Here is a 23,744-nt window from a genome sequence, read left to right as displayed (position 1 = left end):
TGGCCTCCCTCCCATGCAGAGGGTAGAGGAGAGAGGGAGGATTTTGTCAGATGTCACAACAGGGGCTCCCGAATCGCATTAAAAATGCACTGTAGAGAAAGGACAGCTGCAAATTTTTGTGTGGACTCGTGTTTAGGACCGTGACTAAAAACTCCCGAGGACCTTTCCCCCAGCTGTCTGGAAGTTATGTGGAAGTTGGTTTATTGGCAGTTAAGTATGGGACAACCTGGATTTAGCAGAGGCTTCGTTCTCCAGCACAGGAAGTAGATGACATTGTATTGGGGGCAGGGCGGGGAGACTAGGCAAGGAATGATTTACTCCTTTAAAAAAATAATCTCAGGGTTGCCAAATAAATAAGCTCCCAAGAAGGTAGGTGTTAGCTAGCTTCTTAGTCTTTCGGGGAGTGGAAATCCATGATATCTCTGACCACATTTATAACTTTGCCGGCTCATTTCAACATTTTAAAAGGGAGGGCTGACCAAGACTCTCCAGGGTTTTGTTTTGTAGGAGTGTGTGTGAGTGTGTGTGTGTATGTGTGTGGTGGGTGCCTAAGTTTCTTTAGGAGTAGATATTGGCAACCATGTAAATAAATCTTCAACTCCAATTTATAATTGAGTGCATTTGTGAAGGAAATGGTTAATTTTACAACCAAAGGCAAACTTGTACCTCGACAGGCCTGCTGAAAGAAATGTGCTCCAGTCCTTTGCTGGCAAGCTCCCCGAGTCATAAATCCACAGGCTTTATTTGCAGCCCATAACACTTATGAATGTTAAGATATTTGACGCCACGTTGCCCTTATGATATTCAAGGTCCACAGACATTGGCAGTGGCTCAGATTTCTCTCACTAATTATAAGCAATGAGATTGGGGGGGAGTGTGCATCACAAAAGCTGTCCTCCCCACTGCTCCAGCCTCCCCATACCACTTAGTCCCAGCTGACTGACACAGGCGTCCCTCTTCTGGCAGCGGACCTGTTCTGTACTGAAAGCTACTGTCAAACACTTTCATAAACGCCCGAGGGGGGAAGGCATTTCAGGGGCCCCCACCTTCACGCTGTTTTCAAAGTTGTTTGGGGGGTTGCTTCTTTCTGCTTCTGGTTTCCCCCTCTTTCCTTTCTTAATCCCCCCTCCCCTTTTCCCAGAGACCACTTTGCCTATATTGTGCTTATTACCCTTAATACTTAAAGGAACCTGATATGGGAGAATGTACTTTAATTTTTAAAATGTCCCACTGAGCTAGAAGGAGAAATATACACATGGTCTAGTGTTGTAGTTAACATGAAGGGTTAAAAACAAGTGAGGTACAGTAAGGAAAGTCTATGAAAAGATTTTAATAGACAAACAAACAAAACAAAACAAAAAATCCCACAGGTTTATGTTGTGTCGGTGGGGTTGGGAGGGCACACTGATCTGTAGAAACTGTATCCAGCCAGAGGGACAGAGCAAATGTTGACTGAGAAGTATTAAAAAGCAGGGGGTGGACAGGCTGGGCTTCTACCTGGAATGGCTTCTTGTGTGGGACAGGAGGACAGTGTGAGGGACCCTTAAAAACGGCGTGGCTTTGCTCTGGAGTGAGAGACGGGCTTGCCATTACCCACAGTGCTCTATCAATATGTTTTCTATCAGTCACCCCTGAACATCTGGAGGTGGAGGCCTGGCTGCAGAGTTATCTGAAGTCCAGACCCAGCTGTGAGAGAGGTTTTAACTTAGTCTTAAAGAGTGGATTGTTTTGGTGAACATTTGGCAAAGCTGCTGCTGGTGTGTGTGTGTGTGTGTGTGTGTGTGTGTGTGTGTGTGTGTGTGTGTAGCTGGGCACCGCTGAATGATACAACAAGGCCAGTGGATAACTACTATTTCTAGGCAAATACTTTCCCTCCAATCCAACTCAAACTTAAAGACCCAGGCTGAAAGGTTTTATTTTCTAATCAATGGAATGCAGAAACTTACTAGCCCTTAGGGATATGTGAATCCCTTAACAGCTCATTACAAAGACTGGGCTGTGGGATCTTTGAAGGGGTTATCAGGCATGGTGTTTTTCCGCTTTTCCCAGGATAGGTTTTTCTTCCTTAGGCACATCTGATTTTGTGTGGGTAATTCAATCTGTTATGTGTTCTTTTTCTTTTCCTTTTTTCTTTTTGGTCCTGAAGTGGCCTTAGGTAGTTCTGGCTGCAGTGGGAAGACGTAGCTATCGGTAGTATCAGCTCTGAAGGAGTTAACAATGGCCTGCCAAAGTTTGGCATCATGAAAATAAATGTGGGGCCTGGTAGGCATTAGCAGGGCCCGGCACATTTACAGAGCTTAATTAGTACGAACTGTAATTGTTCATGGTCTGCCAGAAGAAGTAATACTCAGGAAAGCGGAGTCCCTCTCTTGCAGTCTCTAGTTTAAAACCGATAAATCACTTGCATATTTGTGTAGTGATTCAAATGGAGCTAAGACCTCTCCCATCCCAACATGTGGTAAATTGTAAAGTCAATGAATTGCAGATGTAGGGCTACAGTGAGCTTCCTCTAAGAAAATGCACAATGAATGGGTAAGAGTGATGCTATAAATATTTACTGAGAAGATAACTAGATTCCCCCGTGCTGGGCCAATTATGATGCACTAAGTATATTAGTAAAAATGCTTAAAAAATTGAGGGGATCCGTGTGGGTCTTTGGGTGGGTTTGTTTGTTTTAGAAAGTGGAATAAGAGGCACTGTGTTATTGTCATGTCAGTTTTATTGAGCCAGGGAATCGCTATGGCATACCCATGGAAGGACACATGAGATCCGCATTAATGCAAATTAATTCGTTATGAGTTGTAGCTCTGGGACTGCTAAGTGGAGTAACGATGGCGCATCGTTCTGAGGATGTTCTGTAGCAAGTGTTAATGAAAACTGCTGTGTTAAAGAACATGCCTCAGCACTTCAGCCCACGTGCCCCTGTGTGCTTCACTCCCAGATGAAGAACTTTAATTATGTTTTGATGTTTAAAGAACACCAGCTATCTATCTCTCCTCAAAAAGCCAGCCCAGAAAAGCCTACAGCTATCCACACCAAGCTCAACCCCAGCCTTTCTTAGCCAGGGATTGCAGCTCAAGTAGAAAAACAATGAAGGGAACATCCCCCAGTGGAGACGGAGAGAAAACTTTCTTGAAGCGATGGGCTCCCTCCCCCGTCTTCCTTGTAGAGGATTTTGGTCTCAGGCAATGTTGCAAGTCAATACTTCTTACCCCAAATGTGAGTAGGTGGATGTGTGTGGAAGCTGTAAAAGTTAACGATCCAGCTCTGACTCATAGCCCACGGTTTCAGGTTGGGGAGAGTGGGGGAGGGCGGGAGAGAAAGAAATTAATGAGGGTAAATAGACATGTGATGGGAGGAGGAGACTGGGAGAGCTTGCCCTGCTGTCTGAGGGCATGCCTTCTGTGGTGCTTTCCTGTGGTAGAGTACCAGAACTGAGGAGGCAATGCCTTTGTCAGACAGTGGTTTTAGGATCTTGCTAAGATTCCCTGCCTGAATCCACTAGACATCCCTGTTTGAGGCTAATTTGGTACTTTTTAAGCAGGCACTGTCAGGGGTGGTGGAAGTCACCCCAAGTCCTGGGCAAGAGCCTGCTTCCCATTGAATGAAAAAGGCTGTCCACACGAGACTGGGGTTGTGGTGGGGTGGGGTGTGTTTGTGGGGTGCACACATGATCTTTTGTTGGGGCCTCAGTGTCCCCAAAAGGATGTAGACCTAAGACAAAGTCTCAGACTAAACTACTAGAAAACATTTTGTTTCTAACGCGGGTGATGTGGCAATTAGGGTTCAAGTGAGAAAAAGACAGAAAACAGAACAAAAGCCCAAGAGAAGCCAAGCTGCTTAGGAAATGGGTCTGATCTATGTATGTGTGTGCACATGTGTGTGAGTGCACGTGTGTGTGTCTGTCTCTGTGTGTGTGTGTGTGTGTGTGTGTGTGCGCACTCGTGCAAACAGATAGCTATGAGGAAGCCAGGTGATTCTCGAAACTGAAAAGGAAGTCCACGCTCCACCTCATCCTTTAAGTGATGTGATCCTGTGTAGTAGTTACTCTTCTCCCCACTGAAGACTGCTGCTTTGTTTGTGGCTTGGAGCCTGAGATTCCTGTGGTTGACAAAGGCTGTTTCCTCTTCCATCCCTGGGTATCTCTGATCTTCAGTATCTGCAGCATCAAATTTAGAGTCAGTGGTAATGATTAGAAATAAAGCCAGAGGAATCAAGATAGGGTAATAAGGGAAGCAGTTAGTCGGGGAGTGTTGCAAGCATTTGCTTAAATCTGCCAACTCTTTCTGACTCTTCTGGACAGGTGGGGGCCTGGTTGCCTGGATGCTCTACTAGGGAGGGATGTTTGACTGCTGTGACCTAGGCAGGGAAGGTGTCATTTTGTGGGGCTTCCTAGGAGGGAAGAAATGGACCCCAGAGTCTGCTGGCTTCCTGGACTGAGACACGCCCACATAGGGAAGCTACACTGAGGGAATGAGGAAGGGGCCTTCCAGGTGACCTGTGCACAGTGGGTTAAACATGCGGCACCTACTTTTTAATCTCAAATAGGGCATAAACCATCCTGCCCTGGACCTCTGTCTTTGTGTACCCTTTCAAAACACAGAGGCCTAAGCATGTTTTGTTTTCTCCTTTCTTGTGGGGGTGGGAGGCAGAGGCTGGCAGCAAACAAGAGACCAGTTCAGTTTGGAGTGCCAGGTTCTTAGGGAGCATCTGTATTTTATCTTTAAGAAGCATGGCTGTAAACAAACAAGACCTCTTCATGTTTTATAGGGAAGGGGGTGGGGAGCCTGTGTTTCAGAAAAGCGTTTTTTTTGGGAAAAGAGAGGGTAGGAACCCCAAGGAGAATCAAGAACATTTGGTATTCTTTGCTGTTGCTGGAGGTAGCCCAGACTCCTAATTCTCTAGAACACAGTGGTTGGTAACTGGGAGAAATCTTAGATTCTGAGGGAGTCTTTTGCACAGGCTGGGGGTGTGAGCTGCTAAGAAGTTTTCTGTGTTTCTGGATACCCTAAGGAAGTTACATTGTTTGTAGGTATCGGGTGGTGTGAAGGTGAACCTATGCGCACATACTGTGCGGGCATACTGGTGCATGTTTCTCTGCTAGTGTCTTTAGAAACTTGTGTGTGTGTGTGTGTGTGTGTGTGTGTGTGTGTGTGTGTGTATTTTCACGATTTTAATTGCTGCATTCACTCCAGGCTTTTTGGTGCTTTATGGAGAGGTGATGAATGCAAGGATTAAGAATGGAGCTGGACAAGTGAAAATTGCATTTGGCATAGTCACAGTTTCATTAATTTATTCGTAAGAGGATGACTACATGAAATTATTTTCCAAGGCATATCCGAAGTTATCAGGTGTCCATTCAATTTTAATTGACAATATAAGATTCCTGTGGTTACCCTGAGTACAGATTGCCTGGGGCTCTGCAGGGTTTGTGGGAACAGAAGCTTGGACAAGTTTCCATTAAGCTCTGAATTGGGCAATTGGAAAGAAGGAGAATAAAACCCTTGAAAGGAAGGACTAAGTTGTTACAGTTGCCTGCTCTGCTGAGGAGAGAGGACCCTCCTCTCAGACAAGGGCTGTTCTCTCGCCAGGAATTCCAAACTCTCAAAGAGACCTGTCCCACACACAAAGTTGTTTTAACATGATGAAAAATTGTCTCAGTAATGAGTGAAATCCCAGCTTCACTGGGATGGGTGATGGGGTGGAGGTTGGGGGGGGGCAAGGATACAACTGCACCTTAATTTCAGCCCATCACTTTGGATGGGTTCCTTGAATGTGTGGGGACTGGGAACTGTGTGCATGGAGACTTCTGTCCATGGTAACTATGAAAGAAGTGGCTTATTGCTCTGCTTAGGAATGTATAGAGTATTGTTATTTTTGCCCACCTTTAGTTTGTCTTGTAGTTTTATTAGTATGTTTCGTTACATAAAACACACATGATTTTTAGGGGTTTTCCTTTGGACTGTTAGGAACCTCTTCAAGTCCCTTGTATCCTAAAAATGGGTGCTCACTAGCTTACAGTTTGAGTAATGTGGGTTTGGACTGTATTACTACAGTGGTACATTTTAGTTCAGAGTTTATGGGAACCTTTTTCCTTTTTAAAAGAGCAAACAGACCCACCCTGTTGAATGACTTTCTTCCCAGGGTACAAGGGAACAGATTGATTGGGCTTAAAACTCTGCTGCAGCTACAATGGTACCTGAAGCAAGAAGGGTTTGGTAACTTAGTCCAGAAGCACTCACGGTTATATTCTGTGGGGCTAAAGATGATGATGGAGATGTCATCTAAGAGTGTGGAAGAGGTTCCCTGACTTGTCTGCTGCAGGAGGGGTTAGGCAGGGATTCATTCCCCTTGGCCATCTGATGTTCCCTCATCTGTTTGAGTATGGTAGTGCAATTCAGATAACTGTTGAGACCCCCTCTGTGAATATTGAGTCATTTATAAAATGTCTCCACTCATGGTCCTTGTTTTTCCCAACGGGTAGCATCCTAACGTTAACGTGTGTCATTTGGGAGGAGGTGGGTCTGGGGAGGAGTCTTGGTGCTTTTGTAGGGGTATTCACTTCTACAACTGTGGCATGTGTATGGCTGCAGAGGGAAAGTTTGGGTTGATCTGTGGTCCTAGGAATGAGGCAGAGATTCACTGAGAGGTGGTTGGTCCTTTGCTTGGAACCTGGGGCTCCGGGGCAATGCTTGGCTCCCTTTGCGGGAAGTGTAGATTAGTAGAGTGCGGGTTGTGGAGATGTCTTAGGATCTAACGGCTTAGTCACGGCGAAAGAATGTATAAGGTGCCCCTGAATTCCGTGCAGACATTTGTTTTCCCAGAAATAGATTTGTGTCTGAGAGCCAGGGTTCAGTTGTTAGGGATACAGGGGTGGGGCTTGTACTTGCAGGCTAGTGGCTCCTCACAGCCCCCTCTCTGTCTTCACTCTTGCCTATGTGTTGCAAACTCTGTTAACTTTTGCAGCGCCTACCCCGTCTGCTCAGCACCCACTGGCTTCCTTCGTGTCTTCAGGGGTCTCATTCAGTCTCTGCTTTTTGTGTGATTGATGCTCATTCCTGCCCCTCCTCCCCCTTTCCGATTATTGAATGGGTGCTTAAAAAAAATAAAAAAAAATAAACAAAAGCAACAGTTAAGATTAGTGTGGCTGTCTTACCCATAATAATGAAAGCCCACAGGTTTTGACTGAATGCCACGGCTGCAGTTCAGTCTAGGGATGTTTGTCTGCTATTCATGAACTGCTTAAGATGTTTTCTTGTAGCTTGTGACATGAGCAGAACGCTTTGGTTTGGTTTCTTCCTACAGCTCCAATTTCAGTCCGGCAGTGCTCATTACTCTGCGTACAAAACGATTGAACACCAGATTGCAATTCAGGTAGGAGGCACGAGAGATTCTGAAGCTTGAATTACCAATGTGTAGGTCTCTTGTGTCTTTTTATTCTCTGCCTCCCCTATCCAGATGGTGATGATGGTGGTGATGATGATGATGGTGAGGATGGCCATGATAATGATGATGATGATGATGTCGCTGTGATGGTAGTGGTGGTGGTCGTGATGGTGATGGTGATGATGATGGTGATGATGATGTCGCTGTGATGGTGGTGGTGGTGGTGGTGGTTTGAATCATTGAGGGAGGTGTCTCTAAAATGATTTAAAGAAATGAAAAGATAAGTCTGCGTTGTTTAAGACCGTCTTGATCAGGCCCCATGCTGAAGGAAGGGCCTTGAGTTGGGAGAAAAACAGATTAGCCAGATGTGAACAGGAAGAAGTGATTGAGGTAGCTGGTGAGGAGGCCTTGAGACAGCCAGGGAGAGTTGTTTCCAGCGGCCCCAAGTCGTGGTAAACGGTGCTGAGGGCACCGCTTTTGACCTGACTGTCCCGAAATGTTGATTCCTCTTGGGCCTCTTGATAAATGACAGGAGAAGTGTTGGGAGGGAAAGGCGACAGATCCCAGCTCCTGATGAGTGTCTTGTTTCCTGCGCATGTAGAGCTTCCATTCTTTTAAATCCAAAGGCTAAACAAATCACAGACTAATATAGACGTGGGGCTGAACAGGAGCCAGCAGAGCAGCGGCGGAGTCAGGCAGACTAATGTGCTTTCGTTTGGCAGCCTGGCCTTGCTACGATGGATGTCTCATGGTGTCCCCACTGTACCCCACATCTCCAGTGTCCTAACCCTTGACAAGGAGGCCTTTGAGAGCTTTGCCTGTAGTGTGGAAAGTCTGGCTTAGGGTCTGCTAAGTTGATGTTGGCTTGGTGAATGACCTCCTTGTTGTCTCTTTAGAAGGAAGGAAGCCCTTGCAGGTTGTTGTGTGAGTGTGTTTGTGCATGTGTGTAAATGCCCATGTGTGCAAGTATACATGTTTGCATGCACATGGGTGTGTGAGGGCACACATAAATACATATATGTACGTGTGTGTGTGTGTGTACCTGCGTGGTCTAATGGAACTCCTGCCTTCCACCCACCACCATGACATTTCAAATCTGCTTCAGCCTCCATGTTACTCTGAAATAGCCCTCCCCCCCCAGGTGAATAGAAGTAACCCTCCAGTGAGAGGCATGAGTGAGCATGTCTCAAACATGTGATTGGCTCCCAGTCTTTTTGTATTTGTTTCAAGGCTATAATAGCGGGCTTGAAGATATTTGCGTTCCGTCTGTGCTTGGGCAGGTACGGATTCCCTGAGTGTTCTTCAGGAGAAAAGCATCTATCTCTTGACTTTTACCCTCCACACCCGGATATTTTCGAAACTGTGTGGCCAGCACGAAGCTCCAGTTTCCTGGCACACTTCCTGTTGGAAGCTGATTCCTTTTAAGGCCCAGCAAGTCTTGCTATTAGAAAACAGTTTAGACTCAGAGCTTGGTTAGAGAGCTCTGGGTGAATGGGTGGATGGATAAGCGCAGTATCCTCAGGCCTACTCCAGCACAAGAGGGCTGGAAAATCTTGTTGCCCCGGGTATGGGAATTGTTGAGGCTGAATAGGACAGTGATGCTTATCTTGGTGTGGAAAGGCTGGCTGGGGCCATGTCACTGGGAGACGAGCCCCAGCCCAGCCCAGCTGCTGAATCTTAACACCCTGCGCTGAAGTGTCCCTTGTTTGAAGGCGCAGTTCGTCTTTCTCCAAACCACCTGGCACGATGCGGGCCATGTGAAGCCCTTTCTCAGGAGGAAGATGGAGTAAATTACAGAGCTTATTGTTTGAAGGACTGAAACCATCCCTGTTCCTCCATGAACAGGTAGTATTGTTCTCCTCAGCTTCTATTTGCTGAGGCCTGATGCCCATGTGGGCAAACAGAGGGACATTTTATTGGAGCCCTAGCAGTATGCTTTCAAAAGTGTCCATTCTCCCTCAGTGTCTGCTCGACCAGCACAAGGCCAAGCCAAATGGCAGCTAGCTGTAGTTTTAGCGTGATCATCAAAGGATAAATGGGCAAAAACAAAACAAAAGAGGCAGAGGGAAAAAAAAAAAAAAGAGGCAAAGCTCAGACAGAATAAGATTGTTCTCTGAATTCCCTGGGCATTTCAGCCGCAGCCTGGGTGTGTGTGTGTGTGTGTGTGTGTGTGTGTGTGTGTGTGTGTATGTGTGTGTGTGTGTGTGCGCGTGCGCGGGTGTGGGAAATAGCAGTCTGGGGGAGGGGTCTCCTGTAGCACAGAAAAACAGACCTAGCCTTCTCTAATCCCATGCTTAAATCCAGCGTGATGTTGGGGCAGGCATTCTTCCCTGGAAACTTGTAACTGGCTGAACCTGAGCAAATACTGTATTCCGGGAGGAGCTGAACTTGCTGCTCTCTCCTAAGCCCCATCCTAAAATAACCTGGTACTATGACACCAGCATCACATGAGGTCCCCCCCCCCCCATCTGTCATCTCAGCGCTCAGCCAAGCTCACCATGGGTGTGAGAGGCCTGCGAACGACTATAGACACGTCACTTTGGCCCCTGGCATCAGTGACTGTGCTGGGACCTTCCCCACCCACGGTTGATCCCATCCAGCCCTCCTGGCTTCTAGAAAGACAAGGGCCGTGAGGATGTTTGAGAACACAGTATGATTGGACTAAAAATTAAAAGGGCATACGTATGCGCTGTATGGGTATTATTAGCAATGATAATAAATTGTTATTTATGTTGCTGTGTGTGTGCATGCGAGTGTGTTGGTGACAGAGCACAGAGCCTCCTGGATGCTAAGTGTGAGCTTGTTTCCTGAGCAGCATCCGGATCGTTGGCTTTTTAGAAGTGTCACTGAAACACAGCGCAGCCCACAAGGATGGACTTACAAATGTGAGAATGTCCAAGAGGCCTCACCCACATCAACGTGCAGATGGGGGCTTGTGTGTATTTTAAGCTTTTGAGGAAGTATTGAAAGCATCTTGAGATAGGCATTAAGGGAATAGCATGACTGTGTCCTGATAAAGCTTTATTTATAAATACAAGCATTGGCTGGATTTGGACCCTGGGCTGATGAAACAGTGTTGTGGTTTCCGGTCTTCCCAGCCTGAGACTAAAATCCCAGCAGTGGGTCATTCTTTTAGTTTTGTTGTTGGTTGGCTTCATATAAAGGGAACCGTACAGTATACATTGTTCTGTGTTGTTGGGTGCTTGGTTGTTCCAGGTTTATTTACCCTGTCCCAAATACAGGACTGGTGGTTGGGACGTCTTTTGAAGGAGTGATGGTGTCTGTGCATATTGCCCTACACTAGCAGAGGTACCTTGAGGTGGTGCTGAGGGGTGTGGATATTGCTTTGCATCAATGTGTTGTAGGTAGAAGCCTGCCCAGGGAATGTTGAGTGTCACCTTTGAAATAGATGACAATGAGCCGTGAGGAGACTTGAAGGGGGAGATGGGTAGTGATAAATGATCTACATATGATCACAGTCAGGCATCCCTGTGGCTTCCCCGGAGGGACCTTTTCCAAAATTCATCCTGGGGTCATTATTGCAGCCTCCAAGACAAGTTCTGTAGTCAAGAGCCTTTGCCTGGGTTCTCTGAAGGGCTACTTGAAAACCAATTAAGCTTTGTTTTAAGAGTGTTTTGGCCAAAGTTTGCTGTTTTAACACGAAGTCAGATGTGATTTAGGGGAAAAAGCACTACACCCAAGAAAAACAAACCATGTAGACCTTTCATGGTTGTTTTCCTTTGGAGACTTGAAGTGGTGTCTGTGTGTGCATGCGCACTCACATACGTGTGCATGCTTGCGGCCAAACACAGCTAGGAGAAGCTCCAGAAGAAATTGGTCTTTTTGTTTGCACAGCTGAGTGGCAGAGACTCCGCAGTGAGCTCGCTTTCCCTCTTGTTAACCTTGCAAGGTCTCGTGTGAGCTTTCCAAGGTGCTTGGTTTTATCGGGGACCCCAGGATCCCTTCCAGAGCTTGGGTGCTTCCTGAAGTCCAGAAGCAGTGATGGAAAGCTTGCCCACACTGTTGTGAAAGGGTGTCTTGTCCCATAGACTTGTGAGGTGTTGTGGCTGGAACTCCTCGTTCTGCCCGAATGATGGAGATGACTAGAGATTAGTATTAGATTTGTTCATAATGTAAGACCAAGGTGGCAACATGTATGAGGGCTCCTGGTTTCCCCCTAATTTGGGGTTCTGTTGATGGGGGTCCCCCCCCCCCCAGTGTTTCTCTGTAGATGTCCTGGAGCTCACTTTGTAGCCCAGGCTGGCTTCGAACTCACAAAGATCTGCCTGCCTCTGCCTCCCAAGTGCTGGGATTAAAGGCGTACGCCACCACTGCCCGGCCTCTAGTATGTTCTTAATCTGTTCTCTTTCCCACTGTATTTCAGATTGTATGGATGTGCAGGGTGTGGCTTAGTGGAAAAATCCCCCCAAAACGAGTCTGCTTGAGCTAAAAAAACAAAACGAAACAAAACATTATCATCACTTTAAATTTTCAGACAGTGTCTCCTGCAGCTCAGGCTGGCCTAGAATTCACTACTAATCTAAGCTGTCCTTGAGCTTCCGATGTCCCGAGGGCATACACACCAGGCTTGACCTGCAAGTCAGTGCTAGGTGTGAGCTCTTGCTGTAGACGTGCAAGCCTTCAAACACTTTCTACTGTAGATAAGAGTGCATGTGCACTTTCCATGAAGAACGGAGGAGACTGTGCTTGCATAGAAGTGAGCCGGCAGGCGTTATTCATATGAGAGTTTACTGAAGCTGGTGGGTGCCGGCTCCCTGACGCATTTAGGAGCTTCATTCACTGGAGAGTTTTTTGTGAGTAAAACGGAGAGAAACCCCTCGCTCTTCTCCACCTTCTGTGCTGTTTCAGACACTGTTAAAAATCTCTGTCTTTTCCGTTGATGCAGTGTGTTTTGGTGTATGTGTAGCTTTGGAGCTGGATCTTGGAATTTCACGCTAGTGACAATACCTTTACTTGCTGGGGCATTTTTCCAGACCCAGGTACTAGATTCTAAGCGCCATTCCTTGCTACATCTCAGTGGTTCTCAACCTTCCTAATGCTGTGACCCTTTAGTACAGTTCCTCACGCTGTGGTGACGCCAGCCATAGAATTATTTTCCTTGCTACTGTTATACATGGTAATGTAAATATGTGTCTTTTCCAGTGGTCTTCAGTGACCCCTGTGAAAGGGTCACTGGGTTGCGACCCACAGGTCGAGAACCACTGATCTAACTGATACACTTTACGCTTAGTCCAAGAGTTATTGTCATCATCATGATCATTGTAACTTGCGGTTCGGGGGATTGAACTCAGGGCCTCACTCATGCCAGGAGTTCCATCTCTAAGCAGATATTTTTCAGCTGCTAAAGGTTGAGAAAGGCAGCCTTAGAGTTTTCTGAAATGAGTGCATTGATTATTTATTGGACGTTGTGACGTTCCCAGGTGCCCAGCTGAAACTGAGGGCTGCACATGGCTCCTCCATGTTTTCCATGAGTGACAGCAGGCTGCTTCAGAGCCTTTGCTTCCCCGGCCCCTGTCAAAGAGTAGCTGGGACAATGGGTGCTTGGTGTGGGGGTTGGGGGCAACAATGACAATAGTTAATAACAGTAGCTTGTTTATTGAGTTCTCCTGGTGCACTGGGTCAAGTGTTAAGTGCTTTCTATGGGTTATTCATTGATTTCTCATCAGTGCACGGAGGGGGGCCTCTGTGGTAGAGTTCCTGTTATGACCCTCATTACCCCATTTTGCAAACGAGGAAGGAGACACCTGACATGTTACTTTTCCCATGGTCGGCTAGGCTTCCAACCCAGGCCAGAGTGACTGGAGCAAGGCTGCTGGCCCTATGCCATCTGCTGAGAGCCATGCTCAAGGCTAAGGATAAGGTTCAGAGGTGGAGTTCATGCCTTGAGTTGGGTCCCCAGCACTGAAAAGACTAAGCAGACAGGCTACCTGTTTGCGAGGTCATGGCCACCATCCAGCTACCTAGACTATACAGATGGCCCTTGGGACCTGTGGCAAGCACGTCCTGGGTGCTCTTCTTGGAGGATTCTGTTCTGTAGGACTAGGTTAGTGTGTCCTGAATTTGAGCCACTATCTCCTGGGAACATCTTGGAGAGCTTAAGACTGGGATCTCGTCCCAGGCTCGTGTTCTGTAGGTCTGGGATGGGCTCCTGTGTTTGTAGTTTTACCATGTTAATGAGTAAAGCTAGGGCCCTTGTCTGGGTCCATGGAGAATTATGGGTCCCAACGCTGGCTCTACGTAACCGGTACCTGGGAAGTATTGAGAACAGGGCTCAGACACCTGACCTAGACACTTCTATTAGCATCCTCTGGGTGTCCATCCGGTCTAGCATCTCTGTTTGGTAGTAGCTTCCCTCCGGCCCTGGCATCCTGGATTCTACAGCTGCTGTGTGCTTGTAGTTTCTCAGGATAGAGCTATGTTCATATAGTCTTTGTGGTGGAGGACAGTTGTGAGAGGGCCTTTGGGGGGTGGGGCCGGGGGGGGGGGGAGGCTGGTTTGTTTCTTTGAACTCGACTCTTCCTGCATGGAAAAAAAGAGGCTGTTTGCATTCAGAGTTCTGCAGATGTCTGGGGTCTGCGGAGTGAGTGGTAGGAGTCTGTTTTAGAAGGCTGTAGGAACAAGGAAGCTGCAGTGAGCAGTCTCCTGGGCTAGAACCTGTGGGAAGAGGAGAGGCGTGGGGCAGAGACACTTGGCAGCCATTGGCAGGTCACCCTGAGATACAGGTTTGGGTTCTGTTGGTCCGAAGCTGGCCATGTGCATATCAGACCGGCTGGAGCTGGTGTTGTCTCCCGGGGACCACTCTTGGAATAGAGCAGGAAGAGCCTGTTTTGATAGGTCGGGGAGGTGAGTGATGTAGAGAAGCAGACAGGCTTCATTCTCCTCACACTTTGGTGGGAAGGGGGCAAGCCAAGAATTGGGGGTCCTGTAAGGAGTACGGTTTTTCTGCCTGCCGCCGGTCTTGTCCCGCCACTGCGCCAGCGCCAAATAATGCACTGAGACTCTGTATTTGATATAATTCTGTTGGCCAGGTACTAGTTTCTTATCGGCTAGATCTGTCTTAATTATTAACCCATTTCTATGTATTTCCACGTGGTCTTACCAGCGAGAGGCGGCTGGCGGTTCTGCCTTCTCCAGACTCTCCATGCTGACTCTTCCCTACTACTTCCTGTCTCCTCCTTGTCTCCTAGTCCCTCCTATCTTCCTTTCCTATTGGCCAACAGTGCTGTATTCATTAACCAGTATGAGAAACATCTATACATAATGGCCTCTCCCATCAGGGTCCCAATACAGCTTTATTTTTATGAGTGTCTTGCCCGGGTGCCCCATTATGTGCACCCGTGTGCGCGCCTGGTGCCGGTGGAGCTCAAAGGGGGCATTGGCTCCCCTGTGACTGGAATATGGATGCTTGTGAGCCACGGTGTGGGTGCTGGGAACCAGACCTGGGTCCTCTCCAAGGGCAACCACCTCTCTAGCTGCTGCACCTGTCTTTTTAAGTACGAATTGGGGTCTTGACTAAGTCCACAGCAGCTGCCCTCCACTGGCCCGATGAACTAGCCTGGCCTTGCTGTGCTGTCCCTCCCCCCAAACTTTCAACTTCTACTTGCTGTGTTTGTGACTGGGCTTTTGCAGCTGTTGAGACCGTTCACTCAGCCCCATCATGAGGCACCCAGGGAGCAGCATGTGTGTTTAGTGAGAGGGTGGGTTAGGGTGCAGGCACAGCTCTAGTCTTTGACCAGAATGAAAACAAGTGTCCTGCAGCTGTCAGAGTCTCCTCCTTATGGGCCCTAGTGAGTTCACGTGAGGGTCTGCTCTGCAGCAGTCAGCTGGCTACAGTTTTTTTTTTTTCTTAGTTTGTAAATTTTTGCTTTATGTTGTTTATAAAGTCCTTGACAATTATGGGAACAGTATAGCTGAGCACGGACCTTTGTAAATGGGTTAGAGCTGGTGGTATTTGCAGCCTTATCAGGCCCGACATGTTATTTGTTTCTGGAGTTTGGTTGGGACAGCTGGTATCAAGTTCTAATCAAGCAGATAAATGACTGTCCCTCCTCTCCCCACCTTTCTGGCTTACTATTGCTGGCAGCCGTCTTATCACAGACGTCCCCACCCAAACCATTGCTTGGCAATGAGTTTAGTGCTTAATCAAATTGGAAAAGAAAGTTTCAAAGTAGCTACATGTACTGTGTATCTTCTTATAGAAAGAATCATTAAAGGCAAAGGTGTGTGGGCTTTCAAGAACCCTTAGTCTTGAGGCATGTTTATAGGGACACATTGGTTATACCAGTTTCCATTCAGGCTGAGGGCTGGGCTGCAAATAGTCCTGTCTGCATTGGTTGTTTGCTATTGGAGGTTAGGGATATGGTGAGTGACAGATGGGATGGGGTGGCATAGCTTGGTTCCTCTCAGCCTCAGGACTGATGATATTTTGACCTGGGTGGCTCTTTGGTGCAGGGAACTAGGAAACTAACCATGTCTGGCCTTGGCAGAGCTCTCAACAGAGACATGCTAACTAAAAGCACACCTAGAAATGACCCAGTGTTCCCTGGGGGTCAAAGTCACCTCTGGCTGGGAACCAGTGCCCTAGAGTGTTCTTCCCCTGGCTCTGTGTAACCCGCACACCACTGCCTTCGGATTTTAAGGGGACAGAAGAATAAATAGTAGGTGGGGACGGTGAGGGTGGGTGTCTTAGACGGGCTGGGTTTGAGTCTCATGAGTTCCAGGCTTCCCACCCCTGACTTGTGAAGTGGGGATAATAGTGTCACCTGAGGCAGTCTCCCGAAGGCTATTGAGAGATGGAATGGGTAGGGTTTGGCATGGGCTGGGTGGTTCAGTGGTGCACAGGAGGATGCTTGCTGGATGCGAGCCACCGTCTTGGCCACCGGCACCCAGGAGGTACTTGTTTGCGGGTCTGGAGTGTGGCTCATCCTGACGTGCGGTGTATATTTTTTTGTTTGCTGTCAAGAGCCTCACACATGATGGATTTGATAGCCTTGGCTATCTTCGATGGGTAACGTAGATTTATGACTCCTGTTAGTTGCTGTTTGCATTTGTCTTATGTCACTTAAAGATTCTGCCTCAACTCTGCGGCATTTCATCAGCGAGCAGGCTCTTCCTAAGTTAAGGGTTGGTGCCGTGTTTTGCTCCTATTCATGTCCCAGTAGTTGCAGATGTAGAGAGTGGACAAGAGTCTGAATGTTTGCTTAGCACGCATGGATGTGGGTTCAAACCCAGCACGGTATAAACTGCGTGCATAAATGGGGTGCAGTCCCTGCACTCAGAAGGTGGAAACCGTCCTCCGCTACCAAGTGAGTTCAAGGTCAACATGGGCTCCATAAGATCCTGCCACAGACAGACAGACAGACCAATTAATCAACCAGCGAACCAAACCACATCCAGCTGAGCAGGGAGGAAGCAACAGCAGTGAGTTTGGGGCAGGCTGCGTGTGCTGGAGATGGCAGTGGAGCTGCTTCTCCAGGGTTTTAGATAACAGCCCCTTCATAACATAGAAAGTCAATGCCAGTTTGTTTCTCGTCTTCTGCTGAATACTCTGAGCGGGGTATTCATGCCTCTGCCAGCTGGATGCTCTTTCCTGGGTCCTGCAGGTTGACTTCAGCTGTCCTTCCTTAGTGCTAATGTGTGCTGTCTTAGTGGCTTTAGTGGGTGCCGTGGCTTTAGTAGGTAGCCATGTCTAAGCAGGTTTGCCTCTGTTTGAATGCTCTCTGGTTCTCAGGTGGGGGTTAGCTGGCCGATGAAGACTCTCCCTTGGCTATTTCTTTTTAAGTGGTAAGCAGTGATGTCCATGGGGCCATACCATACTTTTAGGCTTTGACAGCTGTCAGTCATGTTTAAAGAGGGCTTTGCTACATGTGGATGTCAAAGCCACTTAAACGCAGCTGGTCCTTTCTGCTCTTAAGCCTGGCGCCTCCCTGAATATTTGTAGCTGAGATGAAGCTCCAGAATAAATGGCCTTGGTCAGAAAGCTGGGCAGTTTTCAGGACTTGAACACGGGTGTCTGTGGTGGTGTCCCCATCCTAGGGAAACTGGGAGATCCTTCCCTCCAGGGCTTTGGTGGACACCGCCCTGTTCCAGGAGTTTCTCGGTTGATCAGTAGGCATTGCTGATGATTGAAATTGAAGAATCGCCAGGACAATTCATCTTGAGGCACAGAGAACGTCGGGTGTGAGCCAGGCTGCGGGGAGCAGACATTGACATACGGGCGGTCATCAAACTAATTGTTGTTTGAATTACCTGTTATGATCCGATGACAAATCTGCCTTGCTCCTGTCACTGGAGCAGAAAATGTAGCTTGAATTGGCGTGATGTTAGCAAGTGTAAACTGTACTTCAACAAGATGGATAAACCCAATTATGGGGCAGACCTGTAGAGAGAAAATCCATTTAAATCTCGTAATGTTAAGCAGAGCTGTGTTTAATTCATTTGGACCAATTTGGGGATGATATATGAGTGTTGGTGAACATCCGTCAAAGGGGTGACCATGGGGGAAAAGTGATGTGCCGGGCTGTGGCCACTCTTGAGAGGCAGCTGCGTGTCGGCCTGTACTAATGGCGGGGAAAACAGAATGACAAAAAGATGCACTCAGTGCCTCAGGGGAACAGTGCTGTGTAAATGAACCAATATGGAAAGTATGCGAAGCAGAAAGGGGGTCTGCTTTTTCTGAATGCCACTGACAGTCAAATCAGAAAGGACTGGAGGGCTCTGACGCGTTCTGAGATACACACGATGCTTATTGGAAGGCGCATGGCAAGTCTTGCTTATTTAAAAGTGGTCTGTTTTAAATACTGTTGGGTGGTGTAACTTTGCACATGACAGGTGCTTTAATTATGTAAATGAAAGCATTGACCCGAGGGAGGTGCTTTCTCAGATGGACACCTGAACTCCTTATGAGAACATAGAAATAAGGACCCTGTGGGATGGTGGTGGTGCACACCTTTAATCCCAGTACTCAGGAGACAGAGGCAGGAGGAGCTCTGTGAGTTCGAGGCCAGCCTGGTCTACAGAGTGAGTTCCAGGGCAGCCAGGGCTGTTACATAGAGAAAGTTGTCTCAAGGGTGGGTGGAGGGTGGGGGAAGGAAGAAACCTTTATGCCTGCTTCGCCCTCTGCTCACTCCCGGCTTGTCATTCTTCATTCTTGGGCATTTGTTTAATTGTACAACAATGGATGGATTTGATTTAGTTTATTTTAAAATTCCATTTTTAAGGTTTTTTTTTAAATAATTGCAATAACATTTTACTTATTGTGTGTTTGGATATGCACATGTGTGCGAACACACCCACTACAACATGTATGTGGGAGGAGAAAATTGACTCACATATACGTTAGATCAGGGGACGACTTGTTAGAGTCCATGCCCTCCTTCTAGTATGTGGCTTATAGGACTGGACTGACGTGGTCTCGGTGGCAGGTGCCACGGCCTGCTGAGTCAGCCATCTCGCCAGCCCTACGTATTCTGCTTTCGCATAGGTGTAGATTGTATATTGAGCGCGGCCCCCTGGTTTTTGGATTTTGTCACTGTGTAGTGTTGGCTTTCCAGTGGCGCTCTTGGAAGCCCGCGGCCTTTTCCTGTTTTGGGAGGAGAGATGGAACCCTCTAATAAGTGGCCCTTACTTCTCCTTTTTTCCTTTTGGATTTGATTGGACTTGCAAGCTGTGATAAGAGATAGGACTGGAGGAGATGCTTGGGCAGTGATGGTGAGGAATGCTCCCCTGAGACCTTCTGCCCCCATAAACCCAGCCGCATGAAAGAAAGAAAGGCTTGCCCTGTCATCGGGGACATGGTGGCCACTTGACTTGTCCCTCACAAATCTCCTGTCCAGAAGTATGTCTGCTGGAGATTTCCTTTCTAGCTTCCTCCAAGTTTCAGCTAATTTGAAGAGCTAGCTAGCCACAGTTCGGTAACAAAAGAATTGAGACTTGTGGTAACATTGTAAAGCTGAACTCTGAGAATGTGACGGTAGCAGCTTGGTTACCAGAAGATGGTGGGTAGGATACTTAGAAATCCTCCAGAAAGCCCCCAATATGTTCATTCAGCCCTCCTCTGCTGTGTCCCACGGCAGGCTTCCAAATGGCACAGAGCCAGGACAACAGGACTTGGAGAACACAGAAATGTGCGGGGACACCCCCCCCCCATTTGGAGATTTCTGTCTGCCCTGGAAGCCACCGCGTGCTTCCACCCTCCCTGAGCTGGGGACTCTACCCTGACTATGAAAGCGATTGGCAGATTTATATTCTTCAAGGTGGGCTAGAGATGTGAGTTGGGCAGGGAAGTGAGTTAGGCCTTCTGGGGTCAGAAAACTGACCCCCCCCACGTTAACTTCCTGCTTTCTGACAATCACAGCCAAGCTCAGATCGTGCAGCCCCATTCAGAGAGGAACCTTTGTCCTTTTGATTAGCTCCCAAGATATAGATATATTTTAGGAAAAAAAAAAAAAAAAAAAAAAAAAAAAAGAGCTAGGAGTGATGCCCACACAAGGCCTTTATTGATTTGTGGGAGGTGTGTGTGTATGCGACACAATTCAGGATTGTTTCTAGGAGTCACCAAGTCCTGGACACGATTCTTGTCCTTAAAAGAAAAAAAAACAAAAAACAAAAAACCTCCCCTGGTTCTTCCTCCTGGTCTTTAATGGCTGCATTTTCTTCTGGAACCGAACAGCTTATATTTCTTCACAATTCCTGGAGAAGCAGAGAGCTCCTCCATAATGAAACAAAGTCCTAAAAGGAAGCAGAGCAGTAAACCACAGTCACGTGCTCAGTGTGTTGGGATGTGTTTTGTTTTGTTTCCTCCAGAAAGAAATTAAAGAAAGGGTGGAAAGTGCCCCAAAGCGGAGGACGAGTCTGCCCGACCACCAGTAGTTCTGGTGCACACTATTTTGGTTTGTGTTTTCTTTAAAACGTGTCACTGCTGTCACAGCCGTGAGTGAAAGCAGATGACAAATGTCACTTGCAAAAGTCCCAGCTTGTGAAACCATTTGTTGTGAAGGACTGTTGCTCAGCTTGAGTCCCTGAGTCTGGATGAGTCTTTGTGGGGGTTTGGGGTTGAGGACAGAGGGGTGGGGTGGGGGTTTGGGGGGTGAGGACGGGGTGGGAGGGTGGGGTGGGGATTGGTCCTTCCTTGGAGCTCCCTCCCCACCCCCACCTACTCCCCCACCCCCCACCCCCGTTTAAAAAGGAAACAAAAAAAGGAAAATCTGTTTTGGTTGGGTCGCTGTTCCCTGGTCAGCCTTCCTCAGAAAGTAAACACTGTTGCATTGCACGATTTTTGTCACTTTAGGATCCTTTAGGCATCTAGGAGCTTGCTTCTTCTATGGAGCTGGAGTCTCTACTACCCCACTGTTTACCAAAGTCATAAAGTTGTTGCTGGTCTTCCTGCCCTCCCCCCATCTGGGATTTTGGGCAGTTAAAGGAACCTGGCAATGGCTTAAACGCGACCGAAACCCAGGATCTGACGTGTAAAAAGTGCATACTCAAACCACAGGCCGCATGCAAAGAAGCAATGGTTTTGATTCCAGGCTTCATGGCTCCGATATCTCCGCTTTTTTTATCTTCTGGTTTGACTTCTGGTTTGTGGTTTCCAGTCATCATCACTGCTCGAGAGTCTGAGCTGTGGAACAAGGGTGACCGGAAGAAACTGGTCTGAAAGGTTACGCAGGATGGTGGCCCTTGGGGTTCCCAGTGTGGTCCCTGGCAGGTTGTCTCAGAGCCACCATGTCTGTGGCAGGCCTCTCCGGCTTCCTGCGCTAGCTCGCTCCTCAGGTCTCACCCTGAGGGCTGCAGGGGAAACACCTACTCTGCTCTGGGTGCACTGTGCCCTGTGTTTCCCGAACGATTGCCCGTTGCCTCTTTTGGCAGGGTTATGTTTTCCTCACTAATGAGTTTCCATTTCAAGTTTTCCTGACGAAGCAGGGACTTTTTCTTCATCAGTCATTTCCTACTTTGCCACTTTTTGGTTGGTGTAAAAGCCATGTATTTCATGATGACAATCTCATACACGAGTAGTTATGCTGCTGCTTGTACCCAGCTGTGCTGTGCTCCCTACCCCTCCTCCCCGAATGCACTGGACTTCTCCCCCTCCTGTGTGCGAGCGTGTGTGTGTGCGCGTGTGTGTGTGTGTGTGCGCGCGCGCGTGTGTGTGTGTGTGTGTGCGCGTGTGTAGTGTTCTTGTACAAGTCAGAAGACAGCTTTCTGGTTGATTTTTCTCCTTTCACATGTGTGTGGGTTCTAAGGATGTAATTGATGATCTTAGGACAGCAAGCACACTCACCTGGGGAGCCACCTCTCTGCCTCTGTTTTTGTGTTTTGGAAGTCTCATGTAGTCCGGGTTGGCCTGGGACTCTATATGCAGTCAAGGATGACTTTGAACTTCTGATCCTCCTGCCTCATCTCCCTAGTCCTGCTAAGGTTATAGACATATGCCACTAGGCTCTCTCTCTCTCTTTCTTTCTCTCTCTCTCTGTGACACACACACACACTCTCTCTCTACACACACACTCTCCTCCCCCTCCCCCCCGTCTCTCTCTCTCTTCCCTAGACTCTGTAATTCTTAGTGGACTTTTTTGTTTAACAGAAGGTTGAAAATTTTAAGTTGGGCTGGTGGCAGGATCGTTCTGTGCTGCTCTTTTCTCATCGGAAAGAAATAGATTTAATGAGAGGTCTGGCTTGTGGTGGAGACTGTTGGGAAATTCTGCCAGAGGGTCTCACCTGTCACCTGACACATGAGAAGTGTGTAAGGGTGTGCCAATCAGTGTCCCTGAGCTATGGGAACTATTGCCTGGCTAACGGACCTGTGTCGCATTGTGTTAGCCACCTCTAGCTCCCCTTCCCCATCGAGCAATGCACCTGGCTCGGAGTTATTTCTTCCTCAAGCGAGGGTGGTAGAGTTTACCTTCTGAAGAGAAGGGAGTTATGGTGCCAGAGGTCATCCACCACGATTTACCTCCCCATGGAGGGCACACACACACAAAAAAAAAATGCCCATTGGGGTATTGGTCTCGGAATCATTCAATTTCTGATGGTCGCGAAATTAGTGACAGAGAGAAATGTGTGGCCTTCCGGCTGGGGTGTCCCTTCTAGTTGGTTATAGGTTCTCTTGCTTAAGTCTTCATTAACAATATAAATTTAAAAGCCATTCCCTTCTGGTTCTTGGAAGACAGACTTCTGGCTCCCGGCTTGTGAACTTAACCCATTTGTTTCTTTAGGCTGTTCCTCTGTCTGTCTGGTGGCCTCTTGTTTGTCTGAGTCTTAATGAGCATCTAATAGCCTCCCCCCGTCTTCACCCTCCAATTTGCCTTAAAGATACCCCATGCTACTTAGTTAGCAAGGCTAAGAGATCTGGGAAACTTGGAATGGATGCCCACCTTTGGGTCCCTGGGCACCGACGCCTATGGGAGGAAGAGCTGAAGTCTCTGTAGCTGGGCTTGAGCCTAGGCCAGCTTGCTGGAACTTTCTTGTGGTGGTTTTCTCTTGAGTGAGAAATCCATTGGTGTCAGGGCAACTCGACGAGACCGTTCACACTTAGACTTGGGTGCCATTGGTGCAGAAAGGAGTTTGCCCAGGATAATTTCTACCTCTGGGGCTTAGAGAAATGACGCCGATTCTCCCCGCTGGCTGGTTCTATACAGTTAAGGCCCCCCTGTTTGCAGACGGCTGGTTTTAAAGCGCAGGGGCCTCCGGGGCCCTGGGTGTTGGTGGCTTTCCGTAGGTTTTCAGAAGCTCACATGAAAAGAGAGTGGGACATGAGGGACCAGAGGGCAGTCCTAGTTAATTGGATTTATAGTGCATGTGTGTGTGTGCATGCACATGCGCGTGCGCATGTGAGCGTGCTTATAAGTACATGTATGCCATGGTGTGCTCAGAGGTGAGAGGAAAACTTGAGGGAATTAGTTCTCTTCTATCACGTGTCTCAAAGACTGAAGTCAGTTCTCAGGCTTGGTGGCAAGTGCTCTTGCTGTCCCCTCTTTGGATTTTCTGTCCACACCCTCTTCCTTTTGTCTTAGATGTGTGTGTAAAACAGTAGGTGAGTGTGATTGCTCCTCCCCAAGGTAACAACAACAATACTAACTCAGACTTGTTTGCCAATGCTGTGTTTCATTCATTTTTAAAATTGCATCCCATTTATTACTTTTGTTTAACTTAATTTTATGTGTTTCTGCACTGGCCGATACCTTGCCAGCTGCCAACGGCCTTAGGCTATGGAAGTGACTTCCATTCTACCCTGTTGTGCCAGGTACCCTGGCAGATGGCATGGCTTTCAACAGGAGCTGAGATTTGCTATCTGACATATCTTCATTTATTTAATCTCATATCCATCCTCCCCACGCCAA

At 47.7% G+C, this 23,744-nt stretch overlaps 1 protein-coding gene across 29 annotated transcripts in view; it reads left to right on the top strand.

Annotated features, from left to right (window-relative positions):
* The window catches only part of Tcf7l2 (transcription factor 7 like 2), a 181,634-nt gene that overhangs the window by 5,563 nt on the left and 152,327 nt on the right, over positions 1-23,744 (top strand). For 14 of the 29 annotated variants that reach the window (XM_051200043.1, XM_051200045.1, XM_051200049.1 and 11 more), the window contains exon 4: positions 7,306-7,374. The exons of the other annotated variants lie outside the window; for them this stretch is intronic. In XM_051200043.1, coding sequence (XP_051056000.1) covers positions 7,306-7,374 — 69 coding nt within the window. The remainder of the gene's footprint in view (positions 1-7,305; positions 7,375-23,744) is intronic. 29 annotated transcript variants of the gene reach the window in all.

Source organism: Phodopus roborovskii, unplaced genomic scaffold, assembly GCF_943737965.1.
Source record: "Phodopus roborovskii unplaced genomic scaffold, PHOROB, whole genome shotgun sequence".
NCBI classification, from domain to species: Eukaryota; Metazoa; Chordata; class Mammalia; order Rodentia; family Cricetidae; genus Phodopus; species Phodopus roborovskii.
Note: the sequence above shows the minus strand (reverse complement) of the source record. Positions and strands in the feature narration are given on the sequence as shown.